The sequence below is a fragment of the Aptenodytes forsteri genome, unplaced genomic scaffold (genome assembly GCF_000699145.1).
Source record: "Aptenodytes forsteri isolate BGI_AS27 unplaced genomic scaffold, ASM69914v1 Scaffold217, whole genome shotgun sequence".
NCBI classification, from domain to species: domain Eukaryota; kingdom Metazoa; phylum Chordata; class Aves; order Sphenisciformes; family Spheniscidae; genus Aptenodytes; species Aptenodytes forsteri.
Genome location: NW_008796222.1, coordinates 4,982,884 through 5,004,684, shown reverse-complemented (window position 1 = coordinate 5,004,684; position 21,801 = coordinate 4,982,884). Strand labels below are relative to the sequence as shown.

Sequence of the window (21,801 nt, the reverse complement as noted above, 5' to 3'; positions counted from 1 at the left end):
TGATTAAAATGTTTCAGAAAACTATAATGAAAATTACTTTTAATAGCATTTGAATACAGGATTCTTAGTTCAAAGTCATTGGGTTTGCAATAATAATCATACAGTACCAAAAGCAATACTTGTGAAAAAATAACCCCTTAACCTCAAAGCAAATAATTTAATTTGTTATTCACTTTTTTTAACAAAAGCACATCCAAATTTAAAGTACTATTTCCATTATAAATGGAAGTTTAAATTCCTTTTATAGAGCGTGAAGGGCTTCTTTCAATTTCTAGCAATTGAACTTATGCTTCAAAAGGCTTAATATTTTACTTCACCCAAAAGTGTGTATTTTCAAGGAAAAAAGTACTCTAAAGAGTAATAATGAATGAAAGTAATTGCTCACCATGAGATATTGTTCTGTGGGATAGGAAGGTCAGAACAAAACAACATCTATTTGGTTTTTATAGCTCAAAGTTAGATGGAGGTTTTGAAACAGAACACTTGGAAAAACAGGACTAAAACATCAACCACCATCCACTGCACAAGTTACTTAACGAGCACTTTCTCTGACTTCAGCGTGCTATGTTGGCACCGGACAGTTCAGAAGGTTGAATTAGAAATTCATACACAGTTTCACTCTGAACTTCAGCTCGCAGCCAGATCACTTTGGGTCACGATTATCAATGCAGGATCAGCAGATTACTGGGTATGGCACAAATGAGTGCGTTCAGACTTGGGCATAAGTTTCCATTTCTAGCAGGAGCTGTCTGGTTAGCACAGCAGTAGTGCTCTTCTGTCAGTGAGACCTAGGAACAAGCTTTCTTGGCCAGCACTGCATCCAACACCCCGTTCTTTCTCCCTTTTCAGTGTAGGATGCCAGATGTGCTTTTGGGGGATTGTTTCTAGCAGCTTCCTCAAAATCCCTTGTTTCCACCATCGTTCATAGCTCTCAGGAACCCCTTCATTAAAAATTCCAGGCTACTTCCCGGTCACTTCTGGCTGCCATATAGAGGAGGACTTTGGGGACAGAAAAGATGACCTTCATGTAGGTCCATAACAAACACAGTCCTTACTTGGTGCAGATGATGCCCAATACTAGAGTACCAGTGAGTTTTGTTGTGGTCATTCAGAGTGTAGTGATCCCACCTCTATTGGTCGCCAATTCCACTGGCAGGTTTTTGACCACAGGATCAACAGCTGATGGACACATGTATCATAGCAGGCTTTGTCATGGGATGTTCCCTGACTGTGACAGTATCATTGCTGAGACCCATACTCCTACCCTATGATCCTTTTCTTCCAGCAAAGGAAAGGATATATCTTCATCAAGGTGAATGCTGGTGGTTATTCTTGAAGGGCAAATTTTTTTAAGAATAATGGTTATTATTTAAGAAACAGAGATCATGTCACCTATGCTCACCCCTGCCTCCCCATTCAGTCCAGCTTGAATCAAAATGGAGTCATGAGTTCAACAGAAGTTGATGGTGTTACTTTGCTCCATCACTGCCTTTGCTCAGAAGCCCTCTGTCCTCCAGGTTGCAATGCACTGCTGATCTCTGTCTAAATGTCAAAGCCCCATATACCTAGCTCTGCTTTGTGTCTCCCTGTGCTTTGCTACATAGAAATCTGCTAAAATAAAAATAGTTAGTTCTACTTCTGCACTTTGCTACATAGAAATCTGCTAATAGTTAGATAGTTAGTTCTACTTCTGCACTTTTTTTCTTTCAGCAGGGCAGGAACTTTTAATCTGGAAGGTGGAAGAAAGGAAGAATAACATGGGCCAAGGGTATTGCATGCCGCATAGCCGCTGACAGAATCACTAAAGCAAAGAAAGATAGGGAGGCAAAGTTCTGCAATGCTATACCACTGGCAAATTATCCAGTGCCTGGCAACGTGCCTAGAAGAAGATAAAACCCCTGTGGAAAAACAAAAAAATACAAATATGCCCATCCAAAAAAGAGTATGCAAAATGAGTTTTCTTCCCCTCCATTCTGTTCCCTCCCATTAATGTAATATGCCCTTCTGATCATGTCACTGTCATCAGTGCAATGCACTCATTCAAGGTAGAGATTGAAGATTTAACAGAGGGTCTCACCTAATCCGGGAACTACAGGATCTTCTTCTCTCCTGAAATTAACTCTACCCAACACCCAGTGTTAAACCCAAACAAAAGGACTCCCAGCCATGGTCCAGATGAAAAAGCTTATAGGGGAAACATTTTTTTGTCAGCTTGCCATTCCTTGGGCAGCCCTTTTACAGCCCCCTGCTCCCCTCTTACACTGGAGCTTTACGCTTGGTCTCTCCTAAGTCCCAAACACCTAAACTCCTAGCTCTAATGCAAGGTGTATGCTGAGCCTTAGCCAAAGCCCCCCAGTCATGGGCCAGACAAAACACCTCTTGGGAGACATGTCTTTCTGTAGACTCAACTTTTCTTGGGCAGACCCTTGCAGCTTTATTCAAACTGGAGCTCAGGGTTTGTCACCCTCCTAACCCTAAAACTAATCCAAGCCCTAATGTTAACTGTAGACCTGGTTTGAGCCTTAGCCAAAGACCCCCCAGCCACAGGCCACATGAAAAAACTTCTCAAAGGACAAGTCTTTCTGCAGTCTTGATCTTCCTTGGGTAGTGCTGTAGTCACACTGGAGCTCTAGGATTCATCTCTCTCTTAATCCTAACCCTAGGCACATGCTGACCACTGCCAAAGATCCTCAGTCATGCCAAATGAACAAGCAACAAGGCATGGGCTAAGTCCCATGGAGGGGGACCCCTTGGCATGGGCCAGACACAAAAGTCCTAAGAGGACAAATCTCTCTGCAGCCTCAACCTTCCTTGCGTGGCCACTGTGCCACCCCCCTCCAGCAGGAGGTCTAGTATTTGTGTTTCTCCTAACCCAACCTCTTGGTTTTGCATGGGAGGAACCACAGCCAAAGACCCCCAAACATGGTCCAGGTGAAAAATCTGTTACTGGAGAAATTTTTTGGCAGCATATCATTTCCTTGGGCAGCCCCTTTGAAGCCTGACTCCAACAGAAACTCTAAACTCATGATTAAGGACTCTGTGTGCATCCCCCTTTGGGATGTGTGTAAGTTCTTCATCATCAAGCCAAATACGAACTCTGAATTAAGAGCTATGATCTTTGGCTTTCTTGGAAATTTCAGCAGATCCCTCACTGCTCTTTTGTATCCACACTGAAGACCAGCACAGAAAATGATGTGGAAGTTCTGACTATGTCACCCATTTCCATTAGGGCTCACCAGAGCACAGCTTTCCACTTTTATCCTCTGCCTTTACTTAGATTTAATATGTACAGGAGCAAAGTCAGAATTAGCTCTACAATGTCAAATCTGAAGTGACTGAATTTGCTTTAATGACTAGCTGTAGCTGGGATGAGGGGGCATTATTTCAGTTTCTTATTCAAGTTGCAGGACGCTGGAGGTAAGATAAGGCTAAAGGCAGAGGTCTGTGACATAGTCTGAATTTTGTGAATGCCCAACTAAAAGGGAAAATCCTGAGGGCTGAGTCAGCAGTAAGGTATAGTCACATGTAGAAACCGTGGTCATTACAATAGGAATGAGGGGGGAGGAAAGGGGAGAAAAATTGCTGAGAAGGACTACATGGCAAGGTCATTCAAAGAGCGTGGAGGCATAACAGAAGAAATAGCAGGAAATCAGTCACATGAAGTTTATTTTCAAAAACATTGAAGATGTTAAAATGGGCATCATGATCCTACCCTGGTTCAGCACTTTGTGGCATGAGGGCATCTCACTTCTCATTTTTCATAAGTGTTTGCAACTGGGATTTATCCTCTCATGTTAGGGTAAATCTCATGAGACCGCTGTATCTCAGCAGCTGGGAGGGTTTGTTGCGATTCCTGTGGTTCCCTACCAGAACTCTCCATTACGGAAGAAATTATTATGACAAACAGGTTAGCTGGCTCTCCAATAGATTAACTGGATTGTGTTAACTGTGTTTGTAGTGCTAGGCTATGAGGAGAATAAAAGATTTTCTAGACTAAGAAGAGCAAAGAATTACTGCAATTAGAGCAAAAGTCTTGGGTGAGGACAAAGAAAAATAGATACTGTATATATTGAAACCAAATATATCCCAGTTTCTTCTGGAATGCAGAAAGCCTGTGCAATAGCTAAAACAAATAAAGAAAAGCTTCAACAGTATATAAACTTTGCGTTTTAAATGCCTCAAAATCCACAGTCATAGAAAGCAGTAGTTGCAAAGTCAAGAACCCCAAAGCTAGGAGATGGCAATATTAATATTGCTTTCATGGCATCCACTCAGCCATTTTCAGGAAAATCCAGTATGATACCATCTTTAATTACATGGCCACATCTACTGCTTCCTACAGTGTTAATACGAATGCTGTTCACTGAATAGTTACCCTCTATTTTGTTTTGTTTATTTACCATAAATTGTTTAGTCTCTGCTCTCAATACAAGTTATAAAATTACGTGAATGGCTAATTTCCCAGCAGCCTCTGTTATAGTGTTCATGGCTATAATATCCAAATGCTTTACGAACAGTCATTAATTTCTTTTTGTGGCACTTTTGCTTGTAAAATATTTTTTACAGTGGAGAAACTTCACAAGAAAGGGACTAAGGCAATAAGACATTATTATAAGCATTTTTTACTAATTTTGGATGTCCAATTTGAAATGCCTAGGGCCTAACTTTCAGGGAATTTAGCATCGTACGGTATGTAGTAGTTCATTCAGAGAGCAATAGCTGTTAACTTCTGTGTCACAGAAGACAAGGAGGGATGCATGGAAAGCTAAAGAGACGGAGAAAGAGAGACAGAGAGATCCTCCAGGGTCTTATTCAGTTACTTTCATCATATGACCATCCTGTGATCACTGCCCTTACTCAGCACATGGAAACCTGAACAGGCTTGCGTGCGCCACTCTTCACTGCCGTCATCCGTGCAGGACAAAGAGGGCTGCTGAGCCAGCTTTTAATCCATGCCAGGTTTGCAGTCTGCTGTGGGTAAACATTAGTGCAGAAGCAGGGACGGAAGTTTACCAAGGGCACCACCAGCACGTCCTCTCTACACTGAGAGGAAGGCTCCAAGCATTTGCTGGGTTTTCCCAAAATATAAAAAATACAGAACACAGCTGTCAAATTCTAATGAATATGTTTGGTTACCACATATAAAGTGCAATCTTATTTTCAAAGTCTTGGTTACTTTGAAGCAAAGTTTTCTTAGATAGCAAAAAAGCACACACTTTTAATATAGTAATCTCCCCTACCAAATATCAAGCCCTTCCTCCAAAGTACATGCACAAAGGATTTCTCCTATTGTTCTGAGACATGTTTTTTGCTTTCAGGGAGAGAAAGAGGCAGCCTGTGCCTCGTACCAACCCTGGAAAATTCACATCCAATCAGGTAAAGCCTGGAAAAATTATAAGCAACTAAACAAGCTCTTCTGATAGAAAATATTAGGCTGCCTTAATTATAAGACTAACAAAGTAATATCATTTCTCCAAGAGCTGACATTTCAAGAAATTAGGAAATATCACTGCAAAGATGAAAGCCTTCCAGATATAACATAGTTAAGAAACAGATGTGCTTCACAAATGATGAACTGCGTGCGTGAATGAGAGCATGGAAGATGAGCACTGGCTGCTTCACTTTTCCCTTTATAGTCTACAGTGAACCCAATGACGGCATTGGAAAAAAAGAACAAAACAGAAGAATCTGTAGTCAGGCTAAACCATGAAGACGAAAACTTGCAAAAGATTCCTTTCCTGAGCATTTTCAAAAACACATGCCTTCCCAGATACGGCACAAGAATCTACATAGTGCAAGGTCCAGGATTACTCCAGGGCTTGCAGACTTTCACTGTGCGGAGGCTGGAAAACCTAAGATTGGGTTTCAGGTCCTTTGGAAACAAAGCCCTTCCTCCTTCCTTCTACAGGCTTGCCTGGGATTGTTTTTAATGCTATCTATCTCTCATTGTCATTTATTTTCAGATACTGAAGGATGCATGGGACAAGGACAAAATTTAAGAGGAAGGAATTTAAAGCAAAGCTAAAGGAATGCATAGGACATTGCAGGAGGGAAGGAGAAAACAAGACAGTAAAAATTCAAAGCAGAAAGGACCGTAGAATATTATCAAGCGGATGAAGGGAGAGAAGGGAGAAAGTCCCAGCTAACAGGCAACAATTAAGAGAAAATAAAGACGAGACAAAACTGGGGACTGCATTTATTGCCCAACGGCTATAACCTGCTGCTGCCTGAGCTGCTGCACCTGCTCAGCACATGCTGGTTTCCAGCTTATCCTGCTCCCACAGGGCATGTGTCTTTGGCAGCAATTTCAGTCCTACTTGGGGAAATAATTTCACAGAATATCTCTTGAACCAATTTCACAGATTAACTCTCACTGTAAGGATTGCTCTCTACAGATCTTTTCCCTTTCCCTTTCTTAGCTCATCACACTGCTCCTGATTGTACTTGCTAAGAGAATACTTTAACATTCATTTTCATCATATGTTTATTGACTAGAGGTCACTGCTAAATGTACTGGTTTAAACCTTACTCACCAAAGTACCATCAGCAACAAGTGAGTCAGATGAAGTCTTTAAAAAAATGTTTAGGTAACAACAGCCTTCTGTATCTACATAGGTAAATGAGTTAAAATCTTAACACACTGCAGAAAGTACCTGACTTGGACAATACTTGAAATAAAAAATCTTTTAAAATGTACGTGTGTAGTTACACAGCTCAGTTCTGATTACTTATTTACCATAATCAGAAACTAGTTTTCTCCAAGTGAAACTAGCAATTCAGGTTTTCGGGGGTGGTTATGTAGGACAGCACACAGTCTTTCGCAATCACAATGAATTTGCTTCACACGTAAAGATCTGAATTGTATTGCTCAGATCCTTGTTGTTGAATAACAGATCACAAACTAAAATGAAGACTATCCTCATGCATTGTGTGGGGGACTTGGAGCTTCTGAGTCTTTTCACAGTGGCAGTGGGTGGAATAAGTCTGTTTTTCTTTCCACGGGGGAAAACAGAACATGTGAATAGTTGTGAAACACTAAAGGCTCATTTCTTACCTATGTAAGCAGCAGAGATCTATCAAAATGACAGAGCAGCATTAGTTTATATTATGTATGTACGTAGAAGTATATTATGCCTGTATGTTTGGAAGTGACAGTCTGTCTGCAGCAACACACTGTAACTTCCACTGTATTTTCTGTATTGTGAGATCAACAGTGTGATTTTTCTTTAAATAACCATTACAATGCGAAATACACAGTTTCGGAAAATAACAGATCCCATTTTGCTCTTGGCTTTTGGATAACATTTTGCTAATGTTCTTGTCAACAGATTATAGCTGACTGGTTGGCGTTTTTCCATAAATACTAAATTTATGTTAGACTTGAGAGAGTTTTGTTGGTGAGATGGCAGAATATAAGAGGTGATAACAAAAGAGACATAGAAGCAAAAAAGAGGGAAAGAAAATTAAGTTATACTTCTCCATATACTTTCTAAACAAAATATTATAGCTTAACTTGTGAAGGTACTCAATTTGAAAAATTTTCTTATTTAAAGGCTTTTTAATTTCTGTTTTCAAATGGAGTTTCCATCAAAACATAAGCATTTTTTCTTTTAATTTTGTTCAGAAAGGAATAAGTTATCTGAAAACAAGATATAACCAAGCAATACCCTTCATTTTGTTTCAGGCCACGTTAAATATTTTGATTTGATGCAAAACTAAAATGAAGGACTCTCGAGAAACATCGCTGCTTCTTTCTTCCAGGAGAAGGGAGACATTTTTCCTTTCTCTCTTCCCATACTTATTTGACCATGATCGTGAGCACTAGGACACAAGTGATACATACATCCACGAAACAGGGGCTCTTTAGTTAAAATGAGGCAATTTAAACCTATGTCTCTAACAGACCATAGTCACTATTTTGCTGGAATATACAACATGCATAGATGCTTACATACAGTAATTTGGAGAATGTACCACTGTTACAACCGAGGTAATCCTTTTGGGACTGAACATGCATGAGCTACCACCAAAATTAGGCAGAACCTTTGCTACCATTTTTTTTAGCAAGACGGGAAATTGCAGGTTATTGCCAGAAAAAGCACTTTGTACTTCTAGACTCAAGGACCAGATTCACCACACTTATATTGCGTAGTGCCTTTAAAAAGAAATGGTTTTAATTTTACTACTCGCCGAAAATTTGACTCTAACGCTGAACAGTAGCTTACTCCACACAATCCCAATGACTGCAATGTAACCGTAGCAAACGTGTGAAACACCCACCTACCCTGGCAGACCGACCTTGTGTATACCTGAGACCCAAAAGGAGCCCCAGGTTGCCCTAACAAATCACTGGGGGAGCCCAGCTGAAGAAACTGCAGGAGATTACTAGCTTGTGAGAAGAGGGCAGCAGATGTTTCAGAAAGGACTCTGAGCCTCTAAAGTCTGTTTTGGACTATGAAATATCTTTGTTTGGTGTTACTCCATTGTTTCTGTTAGAAATAATAAGCTGTGCCCTAAAGAAAGGGCCTGCCAGGGCTTTAGGGACTTTTACAGTAAGTGAATGCGTGGGATTGTTTGGATAAGGTAACGTTCAACAGTAAGTGTGGTAAAACCCATCACAGAGATAGGCACTTCCTCTTACAGCGTAGAACAAATTTACTGCCTTGTAAATGTAAACACAAAGATTAATTCGGCATTAGTCTAAAAAATCCATGACACTTTGTGTATAAACCTTTTTAGTAAGTACTTCAGTAGGCCTTAACTGTACTGTCGTGTGATTCTGTCGTAAGGGATTATGCATAATACTACATTAATTTTTCAATAGTTGATAATAGCAGTTGACTGTGCTGCAAACATGGAAATTAATTTGCTCTGAGTCTGCTTCAGGATGACAAACCATCGCACCTTTGGCTACTCTTGCACTCTGTAATGATTGGGAAGTGACTATTTCTCCTGTAGGGATAGTATTACAAGGCCAAGTGCATGAGCTCTGTAAATTAGCATAGCTCACCCAATACTAGTTTCACTGCACAATAGGAGCAAAAGATAATAAACCAGCAACCAAATCACTATCTGACAGAGTTATTTTGTGGAAATCTCTGTAAATAAATCTCATCCTGTGATCCCCCACTTCACTATTGCGTAATTAATGTCAATGTTTGCATTCATTCGCCACAATATTGGTCATCTGCATGCTGTATTATTTAATCTGCTCTGAAGTTCTTCTATATGAGAAAAGAACGGTAGATGAAAGTGATATCATATTACTTTTTCTCTGGTGTTTTTGTTATGTAAGTCCCTGGTATTACTCTGATTTAAAAGACTAAAGTCAATCATCAAAGTTTGCTCCCAGTAATGGTTTTGTACCTGGATCAGGACTTCATTGCATTTAAAATTTGTTCTAAAACAACTTGTCTTTGGAGTCAATGAAAGGCTAACATTGGCTTTAATGGGCATTGTTTTGGGACGTTGGTGTGAAATATAGGCATATAATCACCTCTTTTTAAAAAAACTTAAAATGTGTTCCTCAGACCCTCTTTCTGCTGCACAGAGTCTTCCAAATAGTGTTGTAAAATCTTGCATCAATGCTAGTAGTGCCTGTACGCATTTGTTAACACATACATGAACAAAAGTACTGATATACTACCATAATATACTCTAAAAGTAGCAATAACTCTGCTATTCATAACAACTGAGGAACAAAGTTGAAACCTTGAGGTAGCCTTAATGTTAAAATGGTACAGAGAACACTAATAACATCAATTGATTTAACATTAAGGGAAACTCAAAGGACAAGAAAATGTTCAATCATACATTCACTTAAACCATTACAGCTTCCAAAAGCACTCAATTGATTTTCTTGAGAAAATCATTCCTGAGAAATTATTTTCTTTTCTCACAAGGAAACTCACCTCAGTACGGAAGTGATACAGAAACCCTCGGAAACAAAAAGCCCCCCTTGCCTGCACAGGACACAGGTGTCAGAGGACATCTCTCCATCCATTTTGTGCAGAGCTCTCTCTTGGACATTCACTTGGACACATTTTTTTGTCCTCAGCCTATTGCCAGCAGTCTGAGCAGATTCGTGCCTTCTCTCAGGTCTACTTTCAGTGGAGAACAACCAGCCAGGTCACTCTGTCCCCAGGGGGACTCGGAAAGGAACTGTGCAGTCTGGCACCCCCAGGTGATTCTGAGCCAAAGGACAGAACGGTTCTTTCACATGGGGACAAATTTCTTAACCAAATGGTCTCCCAGTTTTCAGGGTAACCTTTTCAGGGTGACAGATGGGAAGGGTGACACACTAAAGACACCTTTGACTTCCAGAAGTAAAGCTGGAGCACATAGAACTCCATATCAGTGTGTATATTACCAGCCCAAGACCCACACACATGGTTTCTTTTGTAAGAGATCACAACACCATGTCAGAAAGGTATGTCAGTGTCAGAGGAAGTTTCTGGGTGATTTTTCAAACATTTTAGCTGTGTAATAAGAACAAGATCTCATTTTCTCTTTTCTTTCCTTGCAGGTATTCAGAAAACTAATAATTATCTTTCCAAGCTAATCAAGTTGTCATTCTGTAACAGCAAAAAACATCAGGTGACTTTCTACGGATAAAAATTATACTGATTCATCCATGTCAGTGGCTGAGAATATATACACGCTTCTAAACATTCATAAATCTGTAGGAGTTTGGGAAAAGCATACAATAAAAGGAACAGAAAGCCAAGACTCTCTTTTTTGAAGTAGAGGTAAAGGAGACCACTAAGGGGATTTAGGAGCGGCCACCTCCTCCAGCCACTGCAGCCCAGGGACCTCCTGCTCGGCTGCTGGAGCCCAGCCTGGGGATACAGGGTCTCTGCCCATGCTGAGGGATGTGGCTGCAGCTTTCCTGTTTGCAGGTTCAGCCAGGGGTGAAGCTGGGCATGTGTCTCAGAGGCACACAGACACACAGGGAGGACACCGACATGGCCAGTCACACAGATTGCCACAGACAAGGCGCTGCCTTCAACAGCACCCATGCACAGGACTCACATAAAACACAAGCACAGTCCCCTCCTCTTCCTCTTCGGCTGGCAGAGCCAGAAGGTCACTAATGATGGCGCACGCACGTGCCACCACACACACTCTCTCTCTCTCTCTCTCTCTCCACAAGCACACGCACACTGGCAGATCCCCCCCTCAAATACCGGCACAGCCCATCTCTCCATCCAACAACCCTTCCCCGATCCCAGCCCCTCTTACCCACACTCGCCTCACACATGCCGGTCCCCCCAGCAGCTGGTTTTGAGACATACCCCAGCGGCTGGTGGCCGAGACCCCCACCCGCCCCAGCACCTGGCACTGAGACTCCACTTGCTCCAGCAGCTGATGCCACAGGCCTGGGGCGCCTACACCCCAGCTCTGACTCCAGTTGCTGGCCCAGTACAGTGTCACACCAGTCCCCCCAGTAGCAGGCACTTAAGTCCTTGCAGCACTCACACACAGGACAGAGGGTAAGGTTACACAGGGAGATAGTCAAGAAAGGATTTAATGAGAAGACAGGACAGAGTATGGTAACCAGGCGCAGGGCTCAGCTAGACAAGTGTACTGACTGGCCCTGTTTTACACGTGAACAGCACCTTTTATACCACTTTCTGTCTACCCCCTCTTTGTTCCTCACTGATCCCTTTTCCCTAAACCTTGCTTCATCACTTGACATAGCCCCACAGACCCCCCTCCAACATCCTGGACCCCCAGGTTTGCATTCTTATCAGTTGCAAGGTCAGAGTTTGCCTGCCATTTCTTGATAGCCCATCAATTAGTGCGACTGACCGGGTTTATTTCTGATTATTGTCTTTGTTAACATTAATCAATCAGGTTTAGTGTCTCCGTGTGTTTGTCTCCCACCCCTTCCTTATTAGCAAGGTCCTCAGATGATCTTCCTGAAAAAGAAACATTCCCACACTCTGCATACTCTTATCAGTGAGTGCGACTGAGCAGGCTTGTCCTCATCACCACCTCTCTTCTCACGTGTCACTCAGGTTTGTCTCTGCGTGTTCTTGTGTATGGCTCCTTTCACCACATACCCTTAAAGCAGAGACTCCTTCCATATACCTTTACAGAGACTTCCACTAACTGAAAAGATCAGTAGTTTCAAAAGGAAGACTGAGGTTTGTGAGTTCTCATCATTTCTGAAATTCATGGTATATATTCATTCCCACATGTGAGTCTCAGATTTCTTTTTTTCTCTTCTTTTGCAGTGAGGTTTGAAAAGATGTGCTGCAAAATCGTTTGTGCTATAAATACAGAAAAATGTTATTAATTAAACTAGCAATATATCTGCTTTAGTGAGAGAAAGCTAAGGGAAAATGTTTACCAACGTTACTGCAGATAAATTTATAGTGTAAAATATTATCGATTATAGAGTATTCTGCATAGAAGTAATGAAAATGTCAACTAGTGCAATCCTTTATGGAACCATCGCTTATTATTGAATTCACTGCTTTGTTTTTCCAGTTTACATTGATTAAGATTAGTGTACCAGAAGGGAAAAACCATATGTATTTCTATTTGGTTTAAGTGATAAAGAAAAGAAATGCATTCATGATCAATATTTTGTTTGATCTTCTGAAATCCTATTTCCAGATGAATTCTAGGCATGTCTGGAGAATTGAAAACTGCAAAGATGTAGATTTCCATTCTAATTTCTTGTAACTCTTATGGGTTTTTTTACACAGTTATGAGGTGCAAACCTGAATGTCAACATTTAAGAAAACTCTGATGAAGAATAAGCTTCTTAACTAAAGAAGTTTAATCTCTTGAAGTTCTAACACAAGAACGGTCTTCAAATATGTCCCTTATAGTACTATTTAAAAATAATTGAAAATTGTTTTTTCCTCTTTTAAATATCACCTAATAAATTATATTTTCTTTGCTATGCATACTTTGCTTGCATAACTTGAAAAGGAACAAGACATTTTATTACAGAAAAACATCTGAATCCTGATTAATCATATTTTCTCTACTAATCTGTTTTAAAATTAAAGTGCAGGTAAATTTTGTGTTGTCTAAACTAGGCTACTGGAAGGCTGCATCATTATTATAATGTTTGCTTGAGGCATCTCTGCTATAGCCTCATGTTAGAAGGTAACATCTGTAAGATAATAACAGGACATATCCTGGGTTTAGTTCTCCATCTTTGGTAGGAAGCAAAATGAATTGATTGGTAAATCTGTGAGGGTAAAGTCACTGAGGTCTGCAGCCCGGGCTGTCTCGGATGCATTAGGGTAGATGGGGCAGATGATAGGTGTGGTCTGTAAAGGACCAGTCCCTGAATTTCACAGGGACCTGTGCAGTGCTACCATTTCCTTTTGTGCCTATTTATTTTGAGCGTGGGTTTTTTGAGTCACTCATGACTAAGCAATCACCAATCCGTAAAAAAAAGCCAAATACTTGTTTAGGAATATAAAACTTTCTGCAGAGATGAGAGGGGTTTTTGTGGGTTTTGGTTTTTGTTTTTTTTCCTAATAGCTTGGTCTTTGCCCACAGACAGAAATAAAGAATTGTGCAGCATCAACACCTACGCTTTTGCTAAACAGACTTGACAATAGGTCCGTAATTAGACATGGCAGTGATGTACCCTCTGACATTGCTTATACAACAGTTCCAGCCTCTGGTGAAGTACAAAGGGAATAGACCAAAGAAAGTGGATGGGCCTGTGCACTTTTCATAAAATCCTTTCTGAAACACAATAATGGGGCTAGAGGGGCCATTGGTTTGACCTTGTAGGGTATCTCTTATGTTTTTATGACTTAATCTCTTCAGTACCGATATGATCCTACACAAAGAAAGCCCCAAAGTCTTCTATAACCAACCGTGCTTTTTACATGTTACAAAATAATTCTTCACAGAGATACCTGACCTAGTTTGTTTAAAATCAGCCCAGCTTTAGGACTTCTTAGCCTGGCTGAACTGTTGGTTACTATTTTTCAGTTCTAAACCTGCTCAGAGATCACTCAGCTCTGCACAGCTCTGTATTGTGCTGCACAGAGAGCCATCAAAGACAACTATTGAGGAAACAGTAACCATTGTACAATACCTGGCGAATGTTTTTGCCAACAACACTGCTCAAAACCAACTAATCTAGGCTAGCACGCACAACGCTTATTCCTACTGAGTCTGAAGAAAAAAACATCAAACAGGACTATTGAGTTATTCTGACCAGTATATGGTCTTTGTTTTTCTAAAAGGCACTGTAAAGGCCACCTGGGTTTCACAGTGCCATAAGAAAAGCTAACTGGCTATGTTTGCAGGTTTTAAAGGAAATAGTTTCTGATCTTCACATGATTCATTGTCAAATCTTTCACAACAGGGTAATGGAAACTAGTATATAATGATTATAATGTATAAAGTACACACTAATTTCAAATAAATCCAAGGTAGGAAGAAATTTCTTCATTTCTCAGAATTTGAATAGACAATGTTGCATATTTAGAAAACCACATTGCCAGAAAATAGGTGACCTAAATTAGACAAGTTTGCATGAACTGCTCGTCTACAACGCCACAATTTCTTCCACCTTTCTGAGCAGACACACACACTTTCGGGACATGGGTATACACATGGATGTGTAAATACTGCTGGCACTTGACAAAATCTGACATTTCACAGTTCTGCAAACCATCTCCTTTTGTGTTCAATGTATCTTTGCATATTTAAGAAATGAGCAGAAATGAAGTCAAAGTTCAAGATGTGCTTGAAGACAGCACCGGAATGCTCAACCACAACTAAAGAAGTTAAGTGATTAAATTCGTGGTCTTTTTGTAGTATTCAATCATTTAAACTCAAGAGAGGCACTCCAAAACACGCATGGCAGTTCAAAACTTCGGGTACTTCAGATGCTATGAACACAAGGTCAAAAACCATCAAAACCATGATCTCCTGGCTTTGCAATACACACCTTGTCTCACAGGGCTGTTTTGCATGGTCTTAAAAGTACCAGTCTTATAAACTTTCTCTATGTTGTGTGTGTGTATACATGCATACACACACAAAAGCACATACATAAAGTATATCAGTTGAAAGAAGAGATGGAATTTCAAACGAGTTCACATACAGCCATTTCAACGATTTATAATAAATACATATTTTGGTGATAAAGAAACCTTTTCTATGAAAACTATATGATAATAGCTTTCCTACTTAACGTAACAAGTTCCAAGAATGTGAGAACAACCTACTACTACTTTGTGTAGTTGTGTTAGCAATGAACAGTTTTTACAAGTTCATTTCTGTACAAGGGTTACTGCTGATTCTGGTGGTGTCCTCGGGAGTTTGGACTGTAATAGAGAGAGGAATTACGAGAGCGAGAGAGAGGGAGTGCACAGAAACCACAGTGGATTACATTCACTTTTCTGAGGTGTTCAGCAGAATCTACAATTTCACTTTAAAAAGAACCTCTAGACATTTTGGCTCTAAATACCACTTTGAAAAGTGACCCACATAAACCAAAGAAACCCCATAACCCTGACTTTGCAGAAAGTCTGAAACAGGTCAGCCCAGGGAACGCCTTATTGTTCACGTATCGTAACTCAGATTCAGTCAATGTACGAAATAGTTAAAGCTGAGTCAGGTCACAGAAGGTGAAGGAATTATGGAGATTGACAAAAATAACCTACAAGTCACTTCTGCTTTCAAAGGGTTGTTTGAAAAGCTCATTGTGGAATTGACTGGTGAGGTTTCATTGATTAGGTCTGGGGCTCGGTTTTCACCAGCTGGGAAATACCTATATAAGAAATCTCTCTGAAATAAGGAATGTTTCTGAAACTGGCAAAAGTTAAAAGTAATTGCTGTGATCTTCTTTGACCTAATCTGCTAGGAATTTGTGTGGATTTACTTCCCTCAGCACAGCAGTCTTGTGTCAATAATGTTGGCATGCACATATGGAATGAAGTTGACTTTCAATAAACAGCCAACAGGTCCATCAGGATGGCAGGCGAGAGCCCCTCTAAGTACACTCTACCTTTCCTCTAGAAAAAAAAGAATTAATGTCACTCCAACAGTAAGGGTTTTTTTTTTATTTTTGCTTCATTAAAATTAACTGTACAGCTGGGCTATATTTGTTGTCCATTACAATTTGCACTATGCCATTTTCTTGTTTAGTTACAACAACTGGCAGTAATAAAATAAGGGCAGGTGAATGCGTTACTATGGTTCCTGTTTATAGTGCGGAATAACAGGCACAGAAAGAGCACAGAGACAGGAAGGTCACACTCCTTGCCAAGGAAATTTATATCTTTTAATTCAGATTTTGGTGTTAATCGAATTGCTCTTTCTGATCGTCCTTTGCTGGACATGCAAGTTAAATTATGTGACCGTATCTCCAACTGGATTTTTTTCTTTCCTTTTTCTAAATGTTATGTGTCTAAACCCAGAAAGAAGAGCATTCCGAAGTCATGGGATGTGGCAGATATGACCTCACTCAAGCTTCCTTAGAAATTAAAAATCTGTCTGGCTTGTGGTTTTGACTGCTACCTGTGATGCAGAGACAAGAAAAGCACCAAGTGTTCTTACAGTTGCTAATTTATCATTAGTATAGTCTGTGTCTGCTTTTGGTCAGATATTAAGTAAAATAACGCCTTTCTAGTAACAGATTTATTTCCTCATGAAGTGAAAGTTCACTGTGCGACTACAGTTTGCTAGACAAACACTTCCACTCCCCAGCTGCCTTGTCCCACCGATCCCAGGTAGGGCCAGGAGAACACGCCTGTCTCCAGAGACACTAGGCACAATCCCTTCACAATCCCTCCACCTGACAGGTTGTTATGAGTATAAGGAGTACTGCAAGTGCTAGAAAAGATCAGCAATAAGAAGATGCTTTACTGGTAAATATAAAAATGAAGGGCCTTGTTTCCTCAGTCTGTCCAAAACAGCCTTCATGGTAGCAGGTATGCATTTCTTGGACGTATTTAATCTTATGCAGCACACATCTGGACTGCACTGCTGCAGCAGGCAGAACCCAAGCCATGGATCTACCTTTTTTTCCCCTTCCCCTGTTCACACAGACTGTTACTGATTTCATCTGAGTCATTCACACTGGAAGGGATCACTCAAGCCAAAGGAAGGAAGCAAGAGAAACTTTTTTTTAACAAGGTATCATGCACAAACAGGAAGTGTTTGACTTTTGGCGTTAGTCATATTATATAATATAAATATAATATAAATATATTAGCAAAATAGAATATAAACAAAGTCTCCCTTCAATTTTAGCATACAATTTCTACCAATAAACTTTGGTCTGAGGAAAGCAATACGGTAAAGAAATCTCATTCTTTCTCAGTTCTGCTTGAACATTCTGATAGCCAAGGATACACGAAAATTCCCTTTGTTATAAATAGCATTTAATTTTTGTTCTCCCCAGACTGGAGACATTGCACATCCTTTCTGCCCTTTCATCCAGTTATTGATCCACCTTATCAGCACTATCTCAGTCATATTGGATGGAGTCAAAGAGACTTCCAGTAAGATAAAATTATCTAAATGAGGACAAGGAAGAAAAGTTTCTCACTTTCCTTCTTACTTTACTTCATTCTCTTTCTTACCAAGGAAAAGTTCAAAAAAGCCTTTCTCCCTGAAAAAAAATTCAGAGACGCTTCAGCAAGGAGACAAAATGGTCTGCTGTGGCACTTGCCAAGAACAAGCAATTACCTAGCATTATCTTCTGCCAGAATGGACAACACAGATCCAAATGGACTTTCTGATCTCTAATTGTCTTTATAATAAAGACCATGTCAAAATGTTGATAAAAAAGGCCCAGATACATTTTGTTGTTAATAATCTTGAAGGCTACAGGCAAAACTGAAATGATTAGCAAAAGAAATTTGACTGCTCTGCATGCAGCTTTCAAGCAGATATTGGCTAAACTTACACAGTGGCCCTGTCATCGCTAAGTCATTCCATGACTTACAGAATATTTCATGCCCCTCTATCCCTTTACTTAAGTGAATTTATGGAGTATCCATGCATGCATATGAATGTCTTTTTTTTTTAAGTTTATATACAAACATGCTGAAATCAGCTGCTAAAGAATATGGTCAGTTTGGTTTTCTTCCCAAGCTTCCTAAGAGTCATACCATGAATCAAAATGTTTTCCCAGAACAGTTTAGCTAGTTTGTCTTGATCCAGTAAGATGGAGGTACAGTCCAGAAATAAGCTAAAATTCCTGTTGTCTCTGGAGATATGCAGAAGCTAGCTGGTGCTAGGAAATGTGCATTCAACGAGCTCAAAGACCGTTGATCAGCTGTGCCTGGCAAATATTGCAAAGCATAAACAACACACTGCAAATATATGGTATATATGCATTTTGGCACGTGAACATGAGATTGTAAGTCTTCCATTCTTTGTCAGTTCTCTGCTGGGACCATAAAGGACTGGTATAAAGGATGCAAGGATGCAATAAAAGCTTCTCCTATTTCCACAACTGTCTATATCATGGCCATGAGCAATTGGCCAACACCAAAGGGGAGAGCTAATTAAAATCAAAATGGAAAGATGAAAGAGGTTAAATTTAAAGTTTGGGCAGAGAATATGATTAAAGCATTGAATTTTAATTAGAGAGACATTAGAATAACTTTTTTCACCCTCATTCTTTTACTTTAGGGAAAACAAGGCTTAGTTCTTTAAACCATCATTACTGTTGCTCTTAGTGTTTCACTAGGATAACAGAGGTGTGAAATGCAGAGGGTTGGTGAAAGGGAATTCTTGGAGGAAATTGTGGCAAGGAATATTTCAATGGGATACAAGGCAAAAAAATCCTCACCATGAGGGTGAAAAGCTCAACTGGAAATGCTCAACTAAGGAAAGGGGTCTAACTTTATTTCGGCCATGTTTGAGTTGGGACGACTGCTTCAAATGTCCTTCAGAGGTCCTTTCCAACCTGAGTTAGTCTATGGTTATATATGTGTGGCCTGACAGCAGTCAGTCTTGTATAAGTATGAAAATCACTAAAGACAACTGACTTAGAAGGAAATCTGAGAAAAAAACAACGTTTAGCCAGATTAGTTTTGGTACGAAACTAAAAACTCATTTTGGAGGAATGACTTCATCTGAGAGTCATAAAAGCTCTCCATTTCCTCCTCTCCAGTGTTCTAACAATCTATAAAGCAAAATCTTTTGCCAAAACTTAGTCTTTATTAATAAAGGGAGAAAGGTATATAAAAAGAGTAAAATTAAATAAAATTGATTCTGTAACAAGAAAAATCCAGATGTTATGCAACAATGCACTTTGGCAAACTTAACTTCGTATTTGATGCTGTAGGTATAGAAAGATAGGAGGGACCTTAAGAGCTGAGACTTTGTTGTATAACTGAGCAAAATTACTTTCAAAGTATTAACAGCAAGCAGAAATCTTAGATGACTTGTAATAAAACTAGTTCTTGAGAGAGAGCAAAGGCCAAGCTGAGTTGAATTAGAGCCTACCACCACTTCTCTAGTGGTTCAGAAAATGCCTTCTCTGCAGATTAATTTCTGCAATTGGAAGAATTCTTTTGAACATGACCATTGAAAGGGTTGTTTGCCTGAATACAGAAATAGAAACAGCTGGTCAGACTCCGGAAATTAAGGTCTTCAGGTTAGAGAGGAGTCTTACAGTTGCCCTAAGATGCCTCTAGCACAAATCCTACAGCTGATAGAAGACTGGCATAATCATATCTGAGCCAATTTTCCTAGCCCTTGGCAGTACGGTGGGCAGATCAGATCGAAGATGATGTTTCAGGTCCAAATGAGATTTAACTGAAAAGCTGCAACATCATCCCTCTAAAGTCAACATTAATTCTGAGAGTAATAATGAATACCATTTCTGCTGTCTCTTTCCACACTGTTAGTTTTTGCCAAAACATACCTCTGGAACTGCAGTCAGACCTATTTCAGCAAACGCTGCCTCTGACTGCAACACACGTAAGTAACTCTGCATCCCAGGCTGACTCAGACCTTACTCATCCTCACTAGGGAGCCAAGTAACTGATTTTGTGTGATTTCTGCTCTAGTTCAGAATATTAAATGAGATTGGACATATTTATAAGGTGCAGAAAAACATGGGCTGCATAATTAAACTCTGTGAAAGTTTAACAAATTCAATTTGTACTCTGTTGCTGTATCCACTCTTTTGCCCTTTGCAGTACTTACTCCAGTTAAGTTTGTCCTGAGAATAGAGATTTGCCTCCAAAGAAGAAAGAAATACTGTAGAGGAAACCATAAAAAACTTATCTATTAGAGACTCACCCATCATTTGTAAGAAGCTTGTGTAAAGGCAGCTTCCTGAAACTCTGACTAATTTATAACTTTGCAGCTGCTTAGGCTGAATGCTGTTTGGGGCAGGGGTCATATCTTTTCACTCTCTGGGAAGCATCTGACACACATTTACTGTTATACAAATAAAAATAACTAACCATCACAGTGGTAACCAACCTGATATTCCCAGATGCTTCTTAAACAGGTGATTAGGGCATATCAGAGAGGGAAATGATTTAAACCACACCAAAACCCTCAAGACTCTGTCTTTTGTAATTGATTTTCTTGTGACCACGGTGTCTCCTCCTTGCACGCACCAACTAGCGCTATCACTGGTAGGACCACTGGAGGTTGAGTGTGGCAGGGTACTACTCAGCAAGAGAAAAGGCCGTAACCTCCTGTCCCAAACCCATTTAACCTAACAGAAAAGAGACTGCGGTGTGCATTACGTGGGTTACTTACGGCTCAGCTTCGATGCTCTGGTCAGCAGCTATGTAGTTGGCGGGGATGTAGCCCTGGAGCTTGCGGCCAGGACAGACTGACCCTGTTGGCAGGAGGAGCCTAGCGTACCACCAGCCCTCGTGGGACGCATTCAGCACTTCAAGCTTATCCCCGGCTCGGAAGCTCAAGTCCTCCTCAGTGCGAGCCTCGTAGTCGAAGAGTGCCACAAATCTGCAAATATTCACCAGATGCTGGCCAGGCAGTGGAGGTAAAGGTTTCTCTTTTATCTTACTGTCTCTGTCTTTCTGTCCTGTTTGGAAGTCATGCCTTACCACAGCAAGGTTGGCGAAGACTTGGCCGACTTTCTCATCCTGCTCACCATCTCTCCCCGAGAATAAGCACGGGATGTAGGGCTCCAAACAGGCACAGTGCTTCTGGCAAAAGTTTCCCATCCTGTTTCCTTGTGCCTTCCTCTGCTTCTGCTTTTCTTTTGCTTTTCCCAGTTATGATACCCTTAGACCAATTTTTGCACCATCAACATCTTAGCTTTTTGCAGGATTTCTTCTCCACCTCCTCCTTTGGCACAAAATGAAACAACTCTTGGCACAGCTGGAAGCTCCTCTCCGAGCCCCACTGAGAGCTCATTACAGGCAGCTCCTGGATCGGGAGTGAAACCTGAGTATCCAAGTGCCAGAGCACATGTGGAGGGAATTTCTCACTTCCTCTTCGGAACAGGAAAGCAACGCAACGGCTGGGCTGGGCTGAGCTCCGGGAGCAACAGGGGAGCGTGGAGCCTCTTCTCCCACAGCAAAACAATGAAGTCATAACATCTGAGCAGGGGAGGCTTTTCAACTCTTACTGCTTGGGATGGGTGTTTTCTTATCTTAGAAAAGACAAGAAAGGTCCTGTCATATGATCAGCGGTGAACCTCTGTGAAGTCTGTCTTGGTAAAGATTAACCAAGCTGACCTGCCTGTTTCTTTAGCAGTGTCCGACGTGGACAGCTTGAATATTTCTTTTTGTTTCCTGGTTTGCACTGGTTTCGGTTCTCGGTGGGAAGCTTTTGCTCGCCCGTGGCTGGCAGACGCCCTCACCT

At 40.6% G+C, this 21,801-nt stretch overlaps 1 protein-coding gene across 1 annotated transcript in view; it reads right to left on the bottom strand.

Annotated features, from left to right (window-relative positions):
• Positions 1-21,569, bottom strand: part of FRK (fyn related Src family tyrosine kinase) — a 57,155-nt gene extending 35,586 nt beyond the window's left edge. The window contains exon 1 of the mRNA XM_009289140.2: positions 20,728-21,569. Coding sequence (XP_009287415.1) covers positions 20,728-21,158 — 431 coding nt within the window. The 5' untranslated portion in view covers positions 21,159-21,569. The remainder of the gene's footprint in view (positions 1-20,727) is intronic.
• Positions 21,570-21,801: the final 232 nt, after the last annotated feature.